This window comes from Cucumis melo, chromosome 9 (genome assembly GCF_025177605.1).
Source record: "Cucumis melo cultivar AY chromosome 9, USDA_Cmelo_AY_1.0, whole genome shotgun sequence".
NCBI classification, from domain to species: Eukaryota; Viridiplantae; Streptophyta; class Magnoliopsida; order Cucurbitales; family Cucurbitaceae; genus Cucumis; species Cucumis melo.
This window is the reverse complement of record NC_066865.1, coordinates 24,989,537-25,005,457: the sequence shown is the minus strand read 5'-3', so window position 1 is coordinate 25,005,457 and position 15,921 is coordinate 24,989,537. Positions and strand designations below refer to the sequence as shown.

General features: G+C 32.0%; 2 protein-coding genes across 11 annotated transcripts; one reads left to right on the top strand and one right to left on the bottom strand.

Annotated features, from left to right (window-relative positions):
* The first annotated feature begins 1,100 nt into the window (after window positions 1–1,100).
* LOC103482965 (uncharacterized) lies at window positions 1,101–6,409 on the top strand. Of its 10 annotated transcripts, none has more exons than XM_051089976.1 (7): window positions 1,101–1,343; window positions 2,240–2,282; window positions 2,877–3,349; window positions 3,471–3,665; window positions 4,117–4,143; window positions 4,316–5,413; window positions 5,728–6,409. In XM_051089976.1, the coding sequence occupies exons 3-7, from the start codon at window positions 2,894–2,896 to the stop codon at window positions 5,755–5,757; spliced, it is 1,806 nt and encodes a 601-aa protein (XP_050945933.1). In that variant the 5' UTR covers window positions 1,101–1,343; window positions 2,240–2,282; window positions 2,877–2,893; the 3' UTR covers window positions 5,758–6,409. The 10 variants fall into 10 exon arrangements, with proteins under 10 accessions (XP_050945933.1, XP_008437598.2, XP_008437603.2 ...); XM_008439376.3 differs by having other exon boundaries at window positions 5,724–6,409; XM_008439381.3 differs by having other exon boundaries at window positions 1,146–1,343; window positions 2,916–3,349; window positions 5,724–6,409.
* Window positions 6,410–9,338: 2,929 nt separating this feature from the next.
* On the bottom strand, window positions 9,339–14,910 carry LOC103482964 (probable pectinesterase/pectinesterase inhibitor 61). Its single transcript, XM_008439374.3, has 3 exons — window positions 13,716–14,910; window positions 12,409–12,545; window positions 9,339–10,349 (listed from the first exon to the last, which is right to left on the bottom strand). The coding sequence occupies exons 1-3, from the start codon at window positions 14,693–14,695 to the stop codon at window positions 9,649–9,651; spliced, it is 1,818 nt and encodes a 605-aa protein (XP_008437596.2). The 5' UTR covers window positions 14,696–14,910; the 3' UTR covers window positions 9,339–9,648.
* Between the last annotated feature and the right edge of the window lie 1,011 nt (window positions 14,911–15,921).

Below are 15,921 nucleotides of genomic sequence, written 5' to 3'. Positions count from 1 at the left end.
CTATTATGTGGATCGTAAATCCAGGCTCTAATTTTGGGTCAATAATACAATCAAATTTATTGTAAAATTTATATAAAAAAAAAAAAAAGAAGAAAAAAAGCTTAACTTAGTAATTAGAGACGAATATTTGAGTTTTAATTATTCTAAAATTGTTGTAGTAAATAAATGATAAAATTATGAAATTTGTATAGATTTGGTTGGAATATAATCCATACGAAGAAAGTGAAATAAAAAAAAATAATAAAAAAAAAAAGGCATGGCTAGGTTTTAACCCACGTGTTGTGGCTGTTGGACTTTCAATCAACATGCATTTTCAAAACGTCTCATCACATTAACAATGATTTATAGAGCTAATTATACACTATGTATTATATGTCACCTGCTCATTATTTTCAACTTCTTGTAATGTCATTTTAAGAATTTTGCCTTTTTCTTCTTTTTTATTTCTTTAAAAAAAACAAAATATCAATACCATTTTCTTTCAATTTTAAATGGAAAGATAATATGTAATAGTGCAGATTTAGGCTTTTCGTGTCCCATTGAAATACGTTGCAAACTCATGGTGTTTTCAAAAGTGAATAGGATTTTTTTTTTGACTTTTAACTATGAATTCAATTTTTTTTATATAAAATAAAATTCTAAGGTTTAAAATCATTTATTTTTAGTAGTGCTAGATTCAATTTCAAATTTGATATTTGTGATTAGAGAAAAATAGAATTTAGTCTACAATAAAAATTAATTTGAATTAAGTGAATTTCATAGACTAAAATTTAGCTTTATGTGGACCATAGGACCAAATCTGGAACCTTTCTAAAATGAAAAGTAGTTCAGTGTTTTATTTAAATATCACAAATTTAAAAGGAGAGAACAAAATGTAGAAACATATTTACAAAAGCAAATCAACTAAACAATATTCACTAAATGGGTGAAGCTGTTAAATCTTGAGAAGATATATGATTTGTTTAATATTAGTTTTCTGTTATGAGATATAGTTTCTAAATCTCCAACCAAAATCATTATTTCTCAATATATATATATATATATATATATATATATATATATATTCAACATTTCCATGAAAATCAATTTAATTTAGATATATATAAGGGAAAAGAAAAAGAAAAAAGATTGAGTCTTTGAAGTTGCTCTTGTCCTCTCCTCTCTTTTGCTTGTATTGTTTCTGTTTAAAGTACAACTTATTGAAAAATTCTCCCCTATTGGAGGATTCTCTTTCTATTTTATATTATAGAGGAAAGGGAAGTTTTTTTTTCTCTCTTTATATATTGTGATCATTAAGATGGATTGAGTGATAATGGGCTTAGAGAAAGAGATAGAAACGAGAGGTGAGTTGATTTTTTAGCTTTATTTTCAATATCCACATTTCAGAATTGAATTTGTTGATTGATGATGGGTTTCGTTTTTTCGCCATGGATAATCATCATTGACGATTCTTTTTGTTTTTTATTTTCGAACTAGAACGGCAAAAGCCTATTTCCCACAATTCTATTTGGAGCTGGCATACTGCTTTTTCTTATTGTTTTTCATTAACTAGAAGAAAGTATTCTTCAATCTGTTCTTAAAGTCAAGTGGGTCATTTTCACTTTAACGCATGCGATTACGAGTTCTTCTGTGGATGTTTGTGCTTTGTGTTTGATCAGTAAGACTTTGAAACTTTACACTGTTTCGAATCATGGGTTTCTTGTTGTTCCTCGAATTGTAGGTTCTGAATTTTGAAGGTCAAACGTTTAGCCCAAAATATCCCAGTTTTCGATCTCTCTCTCTCTCTCTCTCTCTCTTTTTCCTTGGGAATTTGCTGGTTTCGTGGAATCTAGTTCTGATTCTTAACTCTGGAATCTGAATTCTCATCCCTTTAGTGGTTGATCGTTTTCATCGGCTTCTCAGGTCTGATTTGTTCGAATCCAGGCCTTGACAAAAAGTTGCTTCAAACTTTTGATGTCAAGTTTCTGATTTTATCATTCATTCCAAAGATTCTTATTCGTGGTGGATTTTGGTCGAGTGAAAAAGTGTTTTGAGTGTACTCTCATTGTATTTAATTGGATCCCGTGGGTGATTGATTACCCTTTTAATTATCCAAGCTTCTTAAAATGTACTAATTTGATGAACTATAGTCCTTAATTTCATTAACCTTTCCTTCTCTTTGTTTGGCTGTTGAAATTCTCTGAAATTCTGGAACTACAATTCTTTAATCCATGCCATCGTTTGCTTTCATTCATTGTAGGTTGTGGAGAATCATGTTCCATCTGAAACTGAATTTTGTTAAGGTATCTATCTTACCTTGAGACTTCTGTAAAATTTTGGCTAATAGGTTTGAAAAATCATGTGATCTTTGCTCCATTTGTTGGTAAAGAACAATTAAAGGTTTGTCCATTTTGAAATTATCTGATTCCTTCTACTGCTTTTACTTTTTAAAGTTCTGCCTTGATGATAATATCAAGCAATTCTATGACTAGAATGGTTATTAGCTCTAGGAAACTGCAATTTGAAATGATTAAATGGTCCTGTTTCTATGGTAACTATCAATTCTATTGTGATCTTTAGGTCTAAAAATTTGCAGTTCGAAATGATTGAATTGTCCTGTATCTGATTTTGAGTCAATTATGTTTTAATCCCATTTAGAGACCTTATATTTGACATTACCATCCAAAGCTTTTTTATCTGAAAATCCAGTGCAACCTGCTCTTACTTCCCTTTATTCATCTCAATCAGTCATTCTTTTTATCTGTCTCCCTCCCACATTGTCTCTCTCTCTCACTTTTTCATATATTATTTTCACTGACCAAATAAATTAAAAGGGAAGCATATGTACTCCAGTTCATTTGGCATTTATTAAATTATTTGTTTCTTCTTCTGGTAAGGTTGGTTGTAATCCAGTATGTTCGGTGTAATGCAATCAGTTGACGAGGACAGTAGGCAAAAAAATTTGAAGCGTTCAAGGCCACTTTCAAACAACATGACCGTCACAAACTCTAGTGTTGCTCAGAGTTTGGATGACTCTTTCCTTTTCCCAGTTGAAGAGATTGTACAATATCCATTGCCAGGATATGTTGCGCCCACTTCAATAACTTTCAGTCCGGATGATAGTTTTGTCACTTACTTATTTAGTCCTGATTGTTCTTTGAATAAGAAGGTTTTTGCTTTCGATATCAAAACTCGCAAACAGGAGTTGATTTTTAGTCCCCCTGATGGTGGGCTGGATGAGTGTAATATTTCTCCAGAAGAAAAATTGAGGAGAGAAAGATTGAGGGAACGCGGTTTAGGAGTAACTCGGTATGAATGGGTGAAAACAAGCACCAAAAGGAAAGCAATTATGGTGCCTCTGCCTGCTGGGGTTAGCTCTTTTATCTCGTTAAAGTTATTGTACTATGATTACTTCTTGTGAAATATTATTTGAAATGGATATTCTTTATCTCATTAAATATCTTTCTACTTGACATCCTTCTTCTATGCAGATTTATATTCAGGACTTTTTTGGCTCAACCTCAGAGCTTAAGCTTTCCAGTAAACCCACTTCACCAATCATGGATGCACATCTCTCACCAGATGGTTCCATGCTTGCATTTGTTAAAGATGGGGAGTTACATGTAATGAATCTATCATATAATGAAGTGCGACAGTTGACTGTTGGTGCTAACACGAAGATTTCGGTAAACCTACACTTACTTTTTCATGAACTCTAACCTTCTATGAATTTAATTTTGTTTTATGCTTTCGGATGGTGACTGATTGTAGAACAAAGTGAGTTAGAGTTTAGAAAGTAGAATCCTAGAGCTCGGCTCCCCTTTCTTCTTTTGTCTGTACACTTTTACCCTTTTTAGTATTTATAGTTTATCAATTAGCAATTTGTTGGCTCAGAACATCGTGTATGATGTCTTTTCCTGTCAAGAGTTGTATGAACTTTCTGGATTTTATGTGCTATTGGGGGAAAAGGTGTTTGGTTAGGTTTTCAGTTGGCTTCTTGGTTGAAGAAGTTTACATTTTAACTTCAATGTTCATCTAGATTACTGTTAAATGTATCACGTATGATATAAAATGTTTAATATTTTCACTCTTCATTTTCCCCCTAGAATTTGACACTTACTTTTTTCCAAATTGCAGCATGGACTTGCAGAATATATAGCTGAGGTGAGAATACCAGCATCTGAAATCATTCCTGCTTGGAAGCTGAAGGAAGTGGAATTCTTACTATTGGAAGAGATTAAAAATAATTTGCAATCTTCAATGATGCCTTCTTTTTGTTTTATTTTAAACTGTAGTTGGACATTTTCACAATTTTATGAATATTTTCTTCTTTCAGGAGGAAATGGATCGGAAAAATGGGTACTGGTGGTCGCTAGACAGCAAGTATATTGCATTTACACAAGTTGATACTTCAAAGATCCCTCCATTTAGAATCATGCATCAAGGTAAAAGCTCGGTTGGTTCCGATGCACAGGAAGACCATGCTTATTCATTTGCAGGAACTTCCAATGCTGTAGTTCGTCTCGGTGTTGTCTCTGTTTCTGGAGGCCCGATTACTTGGATGGATCTTCTCTGTGGAGAAACAGATGAAGAGGAATATCTGGCCCGAGTCTGTTGGATGCACGAAAATATTCTCATTGCTCAGATTCTGAATAGGTTACATACCAAGCTGAAAATACTCAGGTTTGATATTAAGACGGGGGAGAGAAAAGTTTTGCTGGTAGAAGAAGAAGACTCATGGATTAACTTACATGATTGTTTCACACCACTTGACAAAAGTATCAGCAAATATTCTGGGGGATTTATATGGGCAAGTGAAAAAACTGGATTTAGACATCTTTATCTGCATGATGGCCATGGGACGTGCTTGGGGGCAATCACTGAAGGCGACTGGATGGTCGAACAAATTGCTGGTGTAAACGAGGCAACTGGGCTAGTTTATTTTACTGGAACTCTTGATGGGCCTCTTGAATCTCATCTTTACTGTGCCAAACTAACTACTGCCGGGAACACACCCTTGGATCCACCAATTAGACTGACTAATGGCAAGGGAAAACATGTCGTTGTACTCGATCATCGCATGGGAAGTTTTGTCGACATTCATGATTCACTTGATTCGCCCCCGAGGGTGTTGCTCTGTTCCTTGAAAGATGGAAGTGTCATTTTGCCCATTTATGAGCAAACACTTGCGATTCCAAGGATTGAAAGGCTTCATCTTGAGCCTCCAGAGATGGTTGAGGTACAGGCCTGTGATGGGACATTGCTTTATGGAGCTTTATACAAGCCTAGTGAGACGATATTTGGACCCCCGCCATACAAAACTATGATCATTGTGTATGGTGGTCCAAGTGTACAACTAGTCTCTGATTCATGGATCAATACGGTCGACATGAGAGCTCAGTATCTGCGTAGCAGAGGAATCTTAGTGTGGAAGGTTTGTACTTAGTGCAGCTCTTTCCTTTGCCAACTTTTCTTTCTATAAACGTCGATATTCTGACATGTCTGATGTCATGTTTCACCAAAATTGTTAACTGTAGTCTTATTTTTCCTTAATCATCATTGCTTCCATGTCCACACCGAAATCGTATTGTTTTTTGTGTAGACAAATTCTGTTTTGGATCATTAGCTTTCTTTCCTTGAAAATTCAGTGAGATAGTTTGTTGAGAGTTTAATACTCCAAACTGTTCCAAATATGCTGTGAACAATTTTGTCTAATGTCATTTTGAATGGTTTGCTGGTTGTAGTTAGACAACCGAGGAACCGCTCGACGCGGACTGAAGTTTGAAGCTGCTCTGAAATACAATATCGGCTATATTGATGCAGACGATCAATTGGTTGGAGCAAAATGGCTGATCAGACAGGGTCTAGCAAGAGCTGGAGAGATTGGTTTATATGGATGGAGCTATGGTGGCTTTCTGTCAGCAATGAGCTTAGCCCGGTATCCAGATATCTTCCGATGTGCAGTATCAGGTGCCCCCGTCACTTCTTGGGATGGCTACGACACTTTCTATACAGAAAAGTACATGGGATTACCAACACGGGATCCAGAAGTTTATGAGCGAAGCTCAGTGATTTATCATATAGAGAAGATGACTGGGAGTCTGCTGATTGTTCATGGGATGATTGATGAGAACGTACACTTCAGGCATACAGCAAGGCTTGTGAATGCACTCATATCGGCTGGAAAGAAGTATGAGCTACTGATATTCCCGGACGAACGACACATGCCTCGACAGCATCGAGATCGGATCTACATGGAAGAGAGAATCTGGGAATTCATTCAGAGGAACTTGTGAGGTAGGGTTGGTTATTTTTGTTCATAATCTTTGTTATTTATTAGTGGTTTTGGAATAAATGATGTTTAATCCCATGGAACCCCCACAGTTTCTTCCTTTGTCAAATGTTTTATAATAGTTTAGTTTATTTCTTAGATTTAGCCTCTATTTTCTATTACTTTTTTTTTTTTTTTCTTTTTCCTTTTGGTCTTGATCTTTTATATAATTATTATGGATTTGGTTTTCTCCAACAAATTTTTTTAATATCTCGTTAGAATTATGTAGTTTTCTATTTGCACTTTATTAAAAGATAAATTTTATATTTTATTTGTTTAAATAGGCATAATATGACTCACCTGACTTGTTATAAATAATTGGTCAATTTAATATAATTTTAAGGGTATAATTTTCACCTATCGTTTCTTTTCAATCCTTTTGAACCATTTGTGATTGGAAGGGTTTCATTGAAATTTATAAAGAATAAAGGACTAAAATACAATAATGAGATTCCAACATTAGGGATTAAATCTGTACATGTTGAAGCAATACTTTATTTTTAGAAAATATATTTCTAGTAGAATAAGTCATTCTACCATCATAATGCAAATTGATTTTATTTATTTATTTTTGTTATTAGTGGTATAAGAAATAAAATCAAACAAATGTATACATATTTTTTCATGTTAATTTGTAATTTTGGAAAGGAATTGAACCATTGCCTGCACAATAAAAGAAAAACTCGTACCGATGTGATGCTTAGCCACCATCACTCCAACGAACAAGTCTCCAATTGGAATGTATTTCAACATATACCAAGTCTCCAATCATTTGGAATGTATTTCAACATATACTATGGAGAATTAGTTTTAACTTCCACTAATTAACATCTTGGGTCATTAACAAAATCGCAGTAAAACCATTATGAACTGTCAACTTATTTTATATAGAACAACCACCATACTTGATATGATGTATGAATGAATGAAACAATTGAATGATGGATGAATCAATAACATGAAAAAAGGGATATGATCATTATTAATTTTACAAATGTATTGGATAACCCAAAAGAAAAGGCAAGTGAGATGAGAAATGAAAACTCCTATCTATAGAAAGAGGAGAAGGAGAAAGTACTTTTGATCCAACCTATGCTTTTTACCCATTCCTAGCAGTAGGTCTTAAAAACACATTCAAACAAAATAAAAGGGAAGAAGGGTATAACATTTGTCAACTATGGATAAAGAAAACATGCGGTGGAAGTCATTTAATAAGTTCCCGAATATGGAGGACTCTTTTGTTAACGGATATAATTGGAGTGTTCTCACGAAGGCATATATTATTTTAGTTGAAAATGTTGTTAACATTGTTCATTTTTTATACATTCATCGAACGAATAATTAATAAAGTTGTTCATGTCATTGCAATTTTTGTTTACCTTTAAAAAAAAGAAAATTGGTATGAAAAAAATCAAAGTGAAAGCTTATTCATCAAAAGCAGAAAGAGAAAATTACAACTTTCCTTTTCATCTATATATGTTGTCAAGAATGAGAAGATGTCAAATTTCATTTGTGGTTTGTACTTTTGGGAAAAGGAAATTATGGTAAGTAATTGGATTTATTATTCATGGTGTTTTTTTTTTTTTTTTTTTTTTTTATCTCCCACTAAATGCAACCATCTTTCCATTACATCTAACCCTAAAACTAAAATTATTTTTCCCTTTCAAAATCACTTTTACATTTTTAATTTCACTCACTCAAAATTAATTTAAATTCAATTTAAAATGTTTAGATTTAATTTTTATTTTGTTTGAATTTGTTTTTAGTTATTCATCTCATCCTTTTAACATCCTCCTCAAAATTGTTTGAGCTTTAAGGTTTTTATATCATATTCCATAAGCATAGAATTTCATTTCAAATAAACTAATGACAATAAGAAAAGAAAAGAAAAGAAAAAAAGAGTGTGCTTGATGTCTTTATCTTATAAAGATTATTATTAAAATGCATTGGTGATCCCAATCTAAAAAGAAAATTAAAGTATTATTGAAATTTATGTATTTAATTGTCTATTTATTTTTTAGAAAAATAGAGTTGGGAGAGAAGAGATATTAGGTTGGGGGTTGTGATGAGGACATTGAGATTATCATATGTTTTTATTATTATTATTATTATTATTATTATTATTATTGGTCTCTTGCCGACGATAATGGAAATAGAAAGAAAATGGTATAATTTTCAAAAAAGAATTAAGATGAAGAAGAAGAAGAAGAAAAGAAAGAAAAGGGTTAATGTAATATTATTCCATTTGCTATATATATTTTCACTTATCATTATCAACCACTATGTGTACCTACCAACCCAACATCAAAAGATAAGCTCAATTTCCAATTTATGAAATTGACAATCAATCAATCTAACCTTTCATCAATTCTCTTTCATCTTTAATTAAATTTAAAAAAAAATAAAAAAAAAAATCTTTCATCATCTTTTTCTTTTTCTTTTTTTTTTTCAAATCACTCACAACTTAATTAATTTTAAAAAAATTCTACCTTAATAAGAATTCGTCATTTAATCGATCAACGTTCACTTAATCAACTAATAAAGTATTTTCACGTTACAAATACACGCGTCCAATCATTTCTATCTACATCGAATATATTATTAATATATAATTCTATATTAACAATGATTGTCAGTAACAACTAAATTTATTGTCGGTGATCATGAATTCCAGCCGACATACAACACAAGCAAAATATGTCAATTTTATCAATAATTATATGATAAACTATCTTATAAGAATTAATCACCAAACTTTATAAATTGACAATGACAAACATGACCAATACTATCATCTATGTTATGAAAATAGATAATACTTAGACGTGGCATGGGTTTCACATGCAATTGTCAAATAAAAAATTGTCATTGTGACCGTCTCTTGTAAAGGAAGAAAGAATATATATTTAATTAGGTAACAACAAAGACACCTATATTTATTTCTTTACGTAAATTGACCAACACCTAAAACGCACCACTATCTTAATTTCGTTATGAATGAATATTTCCAATGTCACATTCATGAGAATAATAAAGAGGAAAAGAGAAAACAAATTTTATTATGAAAATATATAAAGTTGATACAACAAAGACAATCACAATTATAACCATATAGATGTTTATGTGTATGTGTATATATATAAAATATATATATATATATATATATATAAATGACCATCCTATCCAAATATTTGTCATAAGGTTTGATGTATGGCCCATATTATTTTGGAAGAGCATAATCAAAGGAATGAGACTATACAAAATAACAAAACCTCCAAAAAGAAAAAAAAAACTTTTGAAGAAATTATTTAAATACATATAATATAATATATGCATTTTTAGTTAGTAGATAATCCAGCAGAAAAGGAGACTCCGGTAGAAGGCAACCAAGAAGAACCGTAAATAAATTGCCCGACGGTAAACTTGGAGGCTTCCACCGTCGAAGTTATGACCCGGTAACCCGGCCACTTGACCCGCTGCCCCACGGCGGCCCCCGGCCCAGAATTCATATACTCGCCGTAATAAAGAGTGTCAAGGGCAAAAGAGCCTTGCCACTCGAGCCACCCTCGTGGATGAATATGGTCCCCCATGGAAGACACCATGTACACCACTCTCGAGTATAACTTCCAAGGTCGACCCAGAAATGTGGGGAAAGAGCCCTTGGACGCTTCGAGGTCGCCGGTGGCTACGATCTTGCAAGCGTGGATTGAGATTCCTGTGTTTTGGTTCGGGTCCTTTCGGTCTTGAGCTGTTATCGTGTTTTTTTGTCCTGCCATTGGCTTTCGGGCGTAGATGTTGCAGCTTTGGAAAACCACCACAGCGTTGCCGAAGATGAAGTCGATTGTTCCGTAGATGTCGCACTCCCGAAAGAATTGACGATTGGAGTGCACGTAGAGAGTGTCTTGATAACCAATGATGTTGCAACGGTATACCACCGCGTGGTCCGCGCTCAGACGTAATGCTACTGCTTGATGCTTGCTTGGTCCTGCCGTGTTCTCGAACGACATGTCTCGTAGAATTATTCCTGTCCCTGAACCAGCTGTGTACAAAAAGTTTCTAATCTATTAGACACTGACACATACAATTTAATGTTTAAAATTTAAATTTTTAACTTTAAACTTTTTCTTGATAATATTTAATGTTTAAATAAGTGCTCATGAACACAATCATTTACCATATAGAAGCTAAGTTTATAATTTACAAACAAAAATAAAATTTCAATTACTTGTATAAGTTTATTATATTGGTGAGGACCATAGATTATGTGATGAGAGATAGAGAAATACTTTTGAAATAAAATTCAATAATTATTTTCTAATTTTTCTACCCTTTAACTCCATGGAGAGTAAGCTTTTGGCATCTCCATTTGGACCATATTAGATTCTCATTTGAAGGAAAAAAAAAAAGAAGAAGAAAGAAGAAAGAAAACAAAACTTTTTTTACCAACTTGTGGAAGTAAGCATGATGCTAGAACACATGGGAATAATACTACTATGACTTTTCTAAATCATCATGAATAATTGAGATATTCCATTCCTTTTTTTTTTATTATTATTATTCTCATCTTCTTCTTCTTCTTCCAAAAATTATTATTATAATAATTTATTAGAGTGGCATACTTTACAAATTAATAATGATAGGCACAATATATTATATAATAATTAAAGACATCCATCTTTTTTTATAGAGATAACAAAAAGATTTCTAAAACCCTACTAGGAATCTTCTTATAATACGAAATATAAAATTTATTACAAATAATAACCAATTAATACAACTTGCTTAATATATTACGACTACATATCTTATGGTACTTTATTATTATCGTTATTTTAAAATTAAAGATGATCAAAGTTTTGTTTTATAATATCCTTACTAGTAAGAAAACCTTTATGATATATATTTTAAGAATATGTCATGTGAAAATGTTACGTCAAATATTCAATTTGTAAGCCTGACTTTACTAGTAAACGTATACACTCTAGCATAGCATATAATTATAAAATATGAATGGTGGGTGTTTTTTTTCCTACAAAAATAATGAATGATGAAGACTACTTGACCCAACACAGCTGGAATCTACTATTTCTCATATGATTATTTGGGTATAAAATCAAACAATTATTTTTGTAGCCCATTAAATGCTACAAAAGTAGCTTAATTTGTCACCATCTTGAAATATAACCCTTTTTTTTAAAACAAAAATGATATTGATGATGATAATAATACTATAGGAATTCATTGTTTTTTCTTTTAAAATGTGTAACAATTATTTTGTAAAAAACTTAATATTATTTTGGTCTCTAAACTTCCAAATCTACCATGTTTAGAATAAATATTAGGATTTAAACTCACTATTATTGTTCATATTAAATACTTAAAATCCTGTCACCAAATATCCAATATTCCAACACATCTACATGCATATGGGTCCATTGATATTCATATATTTTTTTTATGAAAATTTTTAAATCTACTTATTACAAATTCTTTTAAATATAAAAAAATAGTTTTTAAAATTATGTTATGAATTCAATTGTTATTTTTTCTATTAAAAATTGAGAGATTTAACATGATTTGGGGATGATATAACTTTGAAAATTCAATAGGAAAAAGAAAGTTGAAGTAGAAAAAGAAGAAAGAAAAGTTTAGTATGGCCACTTTTGGTACTAATAAGATCAGACGACCATAATTCTAAACCCTAGATATCCGGTGCCAAAACTAAAAGCCTTCATTTGTACTCAAAAATTAAATTAATAAATAAAATTTGTGTCTATTTTTTTTTTTATAAAAAAATTGTTTTAACCTATATTTAATGAATCTTAAATTTAATATATACTACTAGTTTATTATTAATTTTTTTCAATTTAAAAAAAAAAAACAATTTAAGATTTTTTTAACACATTTAAAAGTATATTAAACAAACCCTAGTGTGTAAACTAGGGAAGGGGTCAAAATGCTATTTTAATTAATTAATTAATTATATATATATTTATATGAAGAGAATTTTTAGTAAAAAAAAAAAGGGAAAAAAGGGGGTTTTGGAATAAAATTGAAAGGGAAAAGAAAAAGGGAGAAGAGAGTGAGAGAGTATATACCAAAGGTGGCGGTGCGAAAAGTGGTAACTTTGTCATAAACACTTTTTCCACCTGAAATGACGGTTATGCCCTTCCCATCTCCCACGAACATCAAGTTTGTTTTCTTCCTTCCCACCTTCAAAATCTCCTCTTCGTACCTACAAAATTACATTTATCTCCCTTCTATTACTCTCATCCCACTCCTAACACAACACACACTGTCACACACACCATTTTTCAATTATTCTCCTAAAAATGTTGGCCTTTAAATCTATACTATTAATTCTAGTGATGGATCATTTTTAATTTCCCAACCTATCTCTGCTTTCATTTTCTAAACTATTTTCATATTTCTCATGTATTTCGTTTTTTAAAAAAAAAAAAAAAAAAAAAAAATCTTATACTAGGGATTGATTTGAATATATCTATTCATGTGTTGAATTTTATTCATTTTAATTTTTGGTTGTTATTAAGAGTTATTATTATGAAAGCAACTCAATTGAAAAGGACTTAAAATTGATTGATTATTGTGAGGGGACATATAAAATATTGTTTTTGATTGTATAATTATTATCATGAAAAAACTCTACGGACTTTAGGAATTGGTAAAGTAATAGCTTTGCATGATTATGACACTGAAGTCAATAAATTAAACACATCACGATACAAGTTTTGTAAAAGAAAAACTTTTCTTTTTCCTTGTTTTCCCTAATTCCTTTTTATAATGAGACCTAATGTTGGTTAATTAATTATGGCTTAATCACAACCATTTTCTTTCTCCACTTTCCCAAGAGAAAGAAGTTAATTAACTAATAATCATTGAAATTTTGAAAGGTAAAAAAGAAGAAGAAAATTGACAATTAATTAAAAAGAAAATCATGACAATCCACTACTCTCTAAGAATCCAACTAACTATACCCCTAGATTTCTATCTTCTTCAAAATAAAGTTTTGAAAACCACCGGCCCATTACATTATTTCTTTCAAAATGTATTAATCAAAGGGCATTATATATATATATAGTCTCTTGTAAATGTTAAAACACTATAGTTTTAGAAAAATAACACTATGGGTATCTCTGACTAAATTAAAGCGACTAGTTATGTCCACTCATAAATGGGTACGTGTTAAATTGTTATTTTTTATGAAATTATATACTTTATTTTTTTTTAAAAAAAATGATTATAGTTTAGACTGCACAGATAATTTAATTAGTAAAAATATATATGTGAGAATATTTTAGAGAAAAAGTATAGTTATGCCAAAGTAAACAAGAACTGAGCTGAGAGTTGATTTCCTAGCGGAATTTAAAAAAGGTATAGTTCTTACTTTCCAGCCTTAATGTAGATGATGATCCGGCGGCCACTCGACGACGGAGCGGCCTCAATGGCCTCTGCCACCGTCTTGAATTTCCCAGAACCATCCTTAGCTACCACAATATCCGCCTGAATCGCCGATATAGGAGCAGCCAAAAGCCGCCGATCCTTCCCACTCAACCACTCAGGAAACCCTTCATGATCACCACCATTCTCCGCCGCCCACGACGACGGCGTACCACTCTCCATCAACCGCCGCCGCTTTCTATTCTCCACCGGCAAATCCCCACCTCCAAACCCAGAAAATATAGCCAAAGAATTACTAATCATCTCCGACAAATCACTCAACTTGGCCTCCACCTCATTCTTAACACCCAAGTCAGTCACATCCTGAAATCCATCCGTACACGTGTCATGGTAAGTCAATGCAGCACTAAGCCACGTCATGATGTCATGATTGGAAGCTCCCGTAGAGAAAAGAGAGAGAGAAAAAGCATCAATGGCGTCGTTTAAAAGCTCCATACAATCTTCATAAGCGGAATGGGCCAAAGGGTCCTTGGAGATTTGTAAGATAGGGATTTGAGAAGTGGAATAAAGAGCTTTGGTGAGATGCTGAAGAGTTAAGTTGAGAGAGATATGAACAAGGTCATGAACATCGGCCGATTGTGCGCCGGGGAAGGATAGAAGAGAGGAGAGGCAAAGAGATGGGTAGAGCGTGTGGCTACACGCGCGGGAGATGGCTTGGGAGGGCTTGTTGTGAGGGAAATGGGGTTGGCTCGACGCGATACGTGATCGAACAAGGATAGCTGCGGAAACGACTGAAGCAGCGATGAGGAGGACGGACATGAAAGAGATGATTAGGATACGAGAGCGACGACGGAGGGAGGAGGAGGGCGGAGGGGGATCATTGCCGGAGAGGCGGAAGGAGGTGGCCGGAGTGGTGTTGGCAGAGTGGGAGGTGTGGAGCTGCTTGTAGTTGTTATTGTTATTCATGGTCGGTTATTTGTGTGCATGGGGAGGGAATAATGGTGGAAGTGAGTTTAAATAAGAAAAGGGGTTCATATATACTTGCAAGGATGATTATTATTCCACTATATGTTTGTAATAATAAAGTGGGGTTGGGCCCTTTATTTTGCTTCTAAAACTTTCTACTCATTGTTTGAAAAAGAGAAGAAAAGAAAACAAAGAAAAATATTTTACTTTATTATGTGTATGAATACGTGTGTGTTTTGTGGGGATGTCTTGCTACCTTCTCCCCTCTCCCATTAATTTCAATTTATGTTCCTTATACTAAAACATAGAGATCGAGCCTGGATTTAATTAAAACAGTTTGTTTTATTTTTATGTATCTTTCAACCTTGCAAAATATACATAATCTGTATTTCTATAAAAATAAATTATAAAATTAATGTGGTTTGCTAATGTCTGAAAATTGGAAGGTTAATATATACAAACTTATCTACAGTTACATATATACAAGATTGAGATAATTTATTGCGGAAAAAGCTCTTCTTTTTTAAGCTTTAAAATGGCAATTTTAATATTTATGTTTTTAGTTTGATTTTAATTTAATTTATAGATTTTATAGTTTTATCTTTAAATTTTGTGTTTTTGTTCTAATTTAATCTTAAACTTTTCAAGTTTGATAGTTTTAATCTCAAATTTTTCTTTAAAATAGCTATAAATGAAAATTTAAAATGAACATTAATAATTAATTTAATTAATCATGAAATAAAATTTAGTAGTGATGAAAAAATAGCAAAACTTAATTGATCATAATTTTTTAAAGTAATTAATATGCAATTAACACCGAAGCTAAAATAAAGTATTTAATATAAAAAAAAAATTATAGATTAAAAGTCTAAATCTCAAAATTGAAACAAAACTCGCCTCTTAAAAATAAAATTGAGACATTTTTAAATCTAAAATGAAATTTCAAAACTTTGATATTATAAAAACTATTGATCATATTGAGAGGCACTAAAAAGGATTATGAACAGAAAGAAAGAGACTTAAAAGATGTTTACAAGTGGAATAGCCAAATCAATGTAGAAATTAATAAGCATGTGAATGGTTCATGATGGTAGGGAACAAAAACCAAAATGAAACCATTTCTATCACATCAATTAACATAACCCTCCCAATATGACCATCTAATGAAAACTCTATAACCCACCATTTTAATTTTAATTTCATAATTTTTATTCATGCTTATCTCA

Coding starts and splice junctions, on each gene's coding strand:
- LOC103482964 (XM_008439374.3), bottom strand. CDS start 14,695: ATGAATAACAATAACAACTACAAGCAGCTCCACACCTCCCACTCTGCC. Junction 12,546..13,715: donor ATCTACATTAAGGCTGGAAA/GTAAGAACTATA, acceptor GTAATTTTGTAG/GTACGAAGAGGAGATTTTGA. Junction 10,350..12,408: donor TTTTCGCACCGCCACCTTTG/GTATATACTCTC, acceptor TTTTGTACACAG/CTGGTTCAGGGACAGGAATA.
- LOC103482965 (XM_008439376.3), top strand. CDS start 2,894: ATGTTCGGTGTAATGCAATCAGTTGACGAGGACAGTAGGCAAAAAAAT. Junction 3,350..3,470: donor TGGTGCCTCTGCCTGCTGGG/GTTAGCTCTTTT, acceptor TCTTCTATGCAG/ATTTATATTCAGGACTTTTT. Junction 3,666..4,116: donor GTGCTAACACGAAGATTTCG/GTAAACCTACAC, acceptor TCCAAATTGCAG/CATGGACTTGCAGAATATAT.